The sequence below is a fragment of the Lipotes vexillifer genome, unplaced genomic scaffold, assembly GCF_000442215.2.
Source record: "Lipotes vexillifer unplaced genomic scaffold, Lipotes_vexillifer_v1.1 scaffold329, whole genome shotgun sequence".
In the NCBI taxonomy this organism is placed as follows: Eukaryota; Metazoa; Chordata; class Mammalia; order Artiodactyla; family Lipotidae; genus Lipotes; species Lipotes vexillifer.
Window position 1 is genome coordinate 4,170,760 of NW_006774067.1, and position 7,291 is coordinate 4,178,050.

Sequence of the window (7,291 nt, forward strand, 5' to 3'; positions counted from 1 at the left end):
ATCTCAGTCCTATGATATAATTATCCTAGAAATAATGTAAACCAAAGTGAGTTTAACTCCCAGGTAAAATCCATGTTATTGAAACTGAAGAATAAACCTAGCATTGTAGATATTAACCTTAGAGGTTGTGCTTGCATATGTAAAAAAACTTTAAAGATTATAGGAAAATTTTAAGGGAAAATGTGTAAAAATGGGGAAAACTTTTTATTTACAGGTTACCTAGAGATATTTAGTGCTTCAGAATATTTACTAAATATTCAGTAACTATTTAGTCCTTCCTGATTGAAACCAAGTTTTGCTGTTGTACATATAATGGCACAGTAATTTTTTAAGCCTAGATTTTGGACACTTTCAACTATTTGTTATTTCATGCATGTATATGATTTGTAAAACAGACAAAGAAGAGAAAAAAGATCAAAACTACATGTAGAAAATAGAATTTTATAACTTAACTACATTTTACAGAATATTCCAAGAGATGTCATTGGTCATTTTATTATTTTGAAAATATTACTTATTTAAACAACTAAAAAATGTTAATGCCTGATATAATCTTCAACATTGGAAAGGATAAATTATTGAAAAATATGTAGAACAAAAATTCCATCTCAATGCTATTGATACCACTATACTGCTGAACAAGTATTATATGAGGTATTGAACATTGCACATAATTATACACTTAGGATTCGACATCATAGCTAAACCAGTTGTTCAAGGCCACTAAAATACTGAAAGAAGATTAAGATTATTAACAGTGCAGAGGAAAAAAGAACTATAAAATCCCTTATAACTCAAAGCTGGAAATGGTGATTTCATTCAAAAGAATGTCACAACTACTAAGAGTTTTCAGTAATTCATGACATAAAACAAGACATCCACCTCTAATTTTTTATCTTTTCTATTACATGAATCCAATGGTGATACAGTACATGTTTTGAACCTGCATGACAGTGTGATCTTTATTATTGTTATGTTTCAGAACTTACCCCTTAAGGGTTTCACACATGTTTGAAATTATATTAAATTTCATCACTTCAGATAGGTGGCATGACTTTTAGATTTTATACTAAGCATTACTCTGTGTTAACAACACATAGAGTATCTAAAATTAATATATTAATTGAAGGGCTGAAAAATTTAGGTATGAGTAATAGATATTAATTGCTAAAAAGATAAAATTCAACCTTAGGTGATACTTGTTCTATGGATTATTAAATTGTTCCTCTTTACTACAAACCTATAATAAATCTATGGCTCCAGTTTCTTAAATACCTACTTTTTTATCCCAATGTTCAGTGACTATGAGAGTTAGAACGTTTCCTTCAATGATTTGCAAGAAGATGTAGAGGAGCAGAAAACCTCAGGAAAACATAAAGTGGGCCACAAACATTTGGCTTATGTACAGTTAGTTATATCTGCATTTCATAATGGTAAACTTTATGTTCGTTTTTGAGCATCTAAGCAACGTTTGGAGAGCTGGCCTACTGCGTGAGAATACCATTTAAAAACACTTGTGTTCCATAATACAGCCAGGGAAAGACTATTCAAAATTCCCAGATAGAACAGAGCTGTCAATACTAAAGGAAAAGCTTTGCTCAAGAAAAGAAACTTTTCATCTTAACGAATGGCACACCTGGCATCAAAGGTCATAAGAATCCATTTGAGGTATGGTCACTTAATGGGAGATTAGATTCACACAGACACAAAGATCAACACACAGGAAGAGTTCTTAACTCTCTGCACCATCCAACATGAGATGGAGAAACAAAGAAGACAGAAAAGAAACACTTTCTCAGCACTGAAAATCATTAAGTATACATAACTGTTTTATCCGATAGGAAGCTGGACCAAAATGATGACAGAATCTATATTTACGATGTGAGGTTGCCACTTAGGAAAATTAGCAGAGCGTTTGTACATAAATTTTGTTTAAATTCATTTTTATGTATAGAATAGACCATTCAGGAAGTAGATGAAAAAATCTATAACAGTTGAGAAATTTAGTCAGGAAATTGTCAGGAAGGATAGTGTTGAGATAAATTCTTTGAAGCCTTTCCAAAGTTTGCGTAAGTTTATAAAAAGATAAATTTTCTTTGAGCTGAAGAAAGTCTGCACAAATGCAGTGTACAACATATACATATGCCTACACTATCTATATGCGTTTTTTAATGTATACACAGCTTTAACTCAAAGAAAATGAGTTAGCAGTAGAATAATCATTGAAAGACAATCCAAGTGCTGAAATAAGTGACACCAATCACTTAAAGGGCTATTTCACTTCTCACATTGCCCAGGACTAAGAATATAGTTCCCTGTTTTAGTTTTTCTTTCATTGCATCACTGATTGTCACAGATAATCTTTGTGCTTTTGCATAATGTTAATCCCGATGTAACATATATTCACATACAACACTGGACATTTTAAATAAGCATGCTAGAACACAGGCAGGGCCATACAACCATGCACAAAATATTCTGAATATGTTTTTTTCCATACTGGCTGCAACGTCAACATGCACCACTATCATATTTGGTCCTGTACAGTGAGGAATGTATAGCTGAAGCAGTCATGGCTAGTTGCACTTGCAAGAGTTTCTTTAGAGAACACCCAGTAGAGAAACAAAACAGAATGAATGAAACAAAAAAATCCCCCAAAACCAAAAATTAAAAAAAAAAATTTCCTCCCACACGTTAACACTGAAAATCTGGCCATTTTCCTCATTCCACACAAAGCAGGTCTTCTCACAAAATTCTGAGTCAAATTGTTTTTAAGAGACACACATTAGTGTCTCAGAGCTTTTCCTAACCATTGGAAAAGCTCATCTTGATAAAGCATTTTCCAGCGTACATTGGCTTCGACAGTTTCCACGGCTCTTGAGAAGGAGGCAGCAGCTACTCCATCATAGCTCTTCATGAAGTTCCTTAGCTGGAAATAGAAATATTAAAATAGTAAATAGACAGCATAAGGAATATGGTCAATAATACTCTAATAACTTCGTATGGGGGCAGACGGTTACTACACTTATCATAGTGATCATTTCATAATGTATGCAAATGTCAAATCATTACATAGTATACCTGAAACTAACATTGTATTTCTACTAGGTTTCAATAAAAATATAATTTAAAAATGGTAAATACACATGTCTTCAAAAGAACTCATGTCCAACACATATAAACAAGAATCTATTTGAAGAAAAGTGTCACAATCACTACAGAAGGTATATTTAATATGTGGAGTGAGCTTAGTAATGAAATGGAATAAAACAGATTGTGTCCTCTAGGTGTAATGTAATTTCTTTTGGAACTGAAAGGAAAAAAAGAGTGGACATTACAGTTTAAGTAGCTCCAAATTCAGCTTCTTGTTCCATAAATAAATATTAAAATAATAGACATATTTGTCTTTTTATAATAGGTTGATGGGATTGTGGTAAAGACTAGTTCTAATAACAAAGCTATCTAATGTAATAAATAGCCTTAAAAATGAATATAAGGATTAAAGTTAACTTTTTGTGCTTAGAGAGAAAATTATTCATCTTCTCTAAATAAATAGTATGAGTGCCTGACACTATCTTTGATGGCAAAGAAATATCAAAATTATTGGGCGGTGGAAAAAAAAGTAATGATGCTATGAAAAGTGGATGATAAATGACACTGCAATCACCTGAGCAACTAGATTTAGAAAGAATGAAGGAGGAATGTCGATTCATTTAGCTAGAGAATTTGAGCTTTAATTAAAAAGTTAAAATTTTTAAATGTTTTGTCATAATTTTATGGATAGAAGATTTTTCTCTAGAGAGTCCACATACTCTGGGAATGCTCAAGGATTTTATTTCAAGATTAAATACTAGCAGGTTTTCTCTCTGTTTGATATGTTGTAAGAAACTGGCAACCAACCAACAATTGCAATGCTAATAGACAAATGTGAAAAATCAACTTGCAACACAGAAGTGTTATACTGTGTAATTAGTGTGGGGTGTGATTCATCACATGGTGGGCACCACATGGAGAATATGCCAGGAGAGAAATGTCATCAAGCTTGACTCAGGGATAGGGAGATATGGGGGCAGGGGAGCCATTAAAATGGAGTTAATTGTACCTTTCTGAATTCATCTAGAAATTGGTTCATGGGTAGCTTGGTTTGTTTATGACAGTATTACTTTGATTACATGATACTGATGGTTTTTTTCAAAGTTTATCCTCTACTTTCCTACAAAACCTGGTGCCCTGCAGCATTAGCCGTGGATAACCATATCTCAGAGCTATGTTCTTTCTTTTTAAGACTTCAAATTCACTATGCTTTAATAACATACAAAATATTCAATGTATTATGTAACAAAGATTTATCAGTGCTATCCTTAAAACTGATCTGACACCTGACCAGATTTACACATACGAAAGAAAAAGGATGAAGGCAAAGACTAGAATTTATTGAAACCTTCAATATTCTAGGCACTGTGCCACACACATATACCTGTGACGTGTACACATAGATAAAAAGGAAGTCTAATGAAAGCATTTGAATCATATTTTTAAACTTAACTGACTCATCCAGTGATTCATTTGTATTTATATATTTATGTTCAGATTCATTCAATCTATATTCCTAAAGCAACAAATAGTACATTTTGATCTATATTTTGAATTTTGCATTTTAATTTATTATAAAAATACGTACATTACAGTGTACATTTGTACATTACATCTGTGCATTACAGTGGCGTTATTTACATAATACAGGTCAATCAGGAAAACAAATTACATCTACTTCTTTTAAACTATGTTCCACATTGTTACATGTTTTCCTAGGCAGTCACTGAATGAATATGCCGGATAGTGATAAATGACCCTTTGGCAACTTTGACTCTGTTGAGTGTGCTCTTGGCCTTTTGACCTTTGAGGAGGTAGAAAGCCAGCCTGAACACATGAAGTAAAACTCTTAAGTCTTCCTCAAAGGCAGACTATGGGATTGACTATGAATGTGTTATTGACACAGAGACAGTAGGTCAGATTATCCTGCAAGAGAACTCTCGTAGAAAATGTAACTGGGGGTTCTCTAGGGATTCATTCCTTAAGTCACTATTTAAGTGCACTAAATACTTCCTCTGTGAGCTCACAGAGCTTGGGGTGACTCACATACATCTTACGAGTAGTTTATTCATCAGAACACATGTGGCCCACTTTCCATAGTTGTCATAAATTGATCTTATACCTCATACTCCTCCACAACTCTTCTGGTGAACTTGTGGTCAGAACAGCCATCTGACTGGTCCTGGGGCATGATCACAGCACCTTCCAGACCCCTGCCTCACTTTAGAGGGCATGGGGTAGATGGAAGGCATTTGGCATTCCAGTTTGCTTATTTTGGCAGCTCTTTGGTAGATGTTCTGCTGCTATTAGTTTTTTTTTTTTTTTTTTTTTTTTTGCGGTATGCGGGCCTCTCACTGTTGTGGCCTCTCCCATTGCGGAGCACAGGCTCCGGACGCGCAGGCTCAGCGGCCATGGCTCACAGGCCCAGCCGCTCCGTGGCATGTGGGATCTTCCCAGACCCGGTCACGATCCCGTGTCCCCTGCATCGGCAGGCGGACTCTCAACCACCGCGCCACCAGGGAAGCCCTATTAGTTTTTATTATTGTGCTTCCTAAATATTTATGCCATCTTATGCTTTTATTTGAAAATGTTGCAAGTTTAGACATTTTTATAAAATAACATTTATTGCGTTCCCTGTTCTCCTTAGCATAAAATTTCTAGACATGTTTGTTAATTTCTCTATTAAAAAATATTTCAGTATTTATTACTCTTGATTTAGGGTACTCTAGACCTTAAACATCACAAAATAATTTGTAAAGTGCAGCACACAATATACTCTTAGTAAGTATATAAATGAATTGAATTAGCTGTTGCCCGATTATGAGGTTTATATTTTCAACATTAAAACTGTAAATGGAATGTCTGTAACGCACAGGATCTATGTTCTTTTACAACAGTGTTGTATGTAAGGTTCAAGAGGCCAAAAAAATGAGTGCTGAAGAGGATTGCTGAACGGGCATTAGTATGGAAAAATGGCAAGGGCCTCTGAGGTTCCATGAGGTTGTACTTCCATTCATTTAAAATTAAGGAAGTGATGTACTGTTTCATGGAGAAATATTGTTCAAATTGCTAGAGCTGTGTAATTAGAAGGAAATTGCCAGTTTCAGGTACTAGAATGTAGTTTTGGGGAAGGGACCATAGAACAATATAAGTGTCTCTGCTGAATGCCCCTAAAGTTGATGGGGATCATTACAATCTCAAATTAGTTTTCAGAATTCATAAAGATGCCGATTCACTTTTGATCTATAAACTTTTGAAAATAAGAATATGCTATATCCAAAGGGAGCATACTGGTTTTTCTGCTTACGAGGCTCATTGGTTATGGGAAAATGAGACCGAAACTTCCTCAGTTCCTTTATATTTATGGAAGGGGGTTATCGGCAATACAAATTAACCCCCCTCCCACCCAACAATAGTGGTCCACAATCCTACAGTCGATGATTAGGTAATAAAAGTATGGAAAAGCCTCAGGCAGCAGTTGGTAAACTGGAAAGTCAGTGCAAGCATCTGTGTCATGAAGGGATTCATCACTCAGGCTACAGAGAGCCTATATTGTGAAGTTAGCTGCTTTGCAGATAATGCAATAAAAGCCACAGTTGAGTTTCAGTTTTCAAATGGCACCTTTCATTATAGGGGTATCTTGGAACATTTCAAATGGCAATTAAGTCAAGTGTAAAAAATTAAATATGTAAGTGAAATATGTAAAGCAAAATGGCCATCATATGATAAAATCAATTTAAATGTCCGTTTAACAGATGTTTTTCCATGAGCTGGGTATTATACTGAAGCAAGGAAGCGTGAAAGATAGAGTTAGAGAACAGAAGAGGGAGAGAGAACAGGAGAGAGGCAAGGGGAGAGGAAGACGGCAGAAGGAAGGGAGCTAAAAGGAGGGAATGGGAGAGGGGAGGAGAGGACAGATCTTTCACTTCTGTGTTTACTTCAGTGACTGCACAGCTTGTCACTAAATGAGTCTTTCATTTTGATTATTGAATGTAAAATCAAAGAATTAAAACGACTTCATTTAAATACATAAACTCATTAGCTTAATTGTTCTTTCTTTCTCTTTCCCATGGATATGAAAGAATTCCTTCCCTTTTAGCTTCCTTTATTAAAAATAAAAAATATAGTAAAGGGCTTCCCTGGTGGCGCAGTGGTTGAGAGTCCGCCTGCCGATGCAGGGGACACGGGTTCGTGCCCC

At 35.0% G+C, this 7,291-nt stretch overlaps 1 protein-coding gene across 1 annotated transcript in view; it reads right to left on the reverse strand.

The window, feature by feature from the left end:
* Positions 1-2,785: 2,785 nt before the first annotated feature.
* TRHDE (thyrotropin releasing hormone degrading enzyme) overlaps positions 2,786-7,291 on the reverse strand; it is a 409,484-nt gene continuing 404,978 nt past the window's right edge. Inside the window, exon 19 of the mRNA XM_007448769.1 lies at positions 2,786-2,929. Coding sequence (XP_007448831.1) covers positions 2,786-2,929 — 144 coding nt within the window. The remainder of the gene's footprint in view (positions 2,930-7,291) is intronic.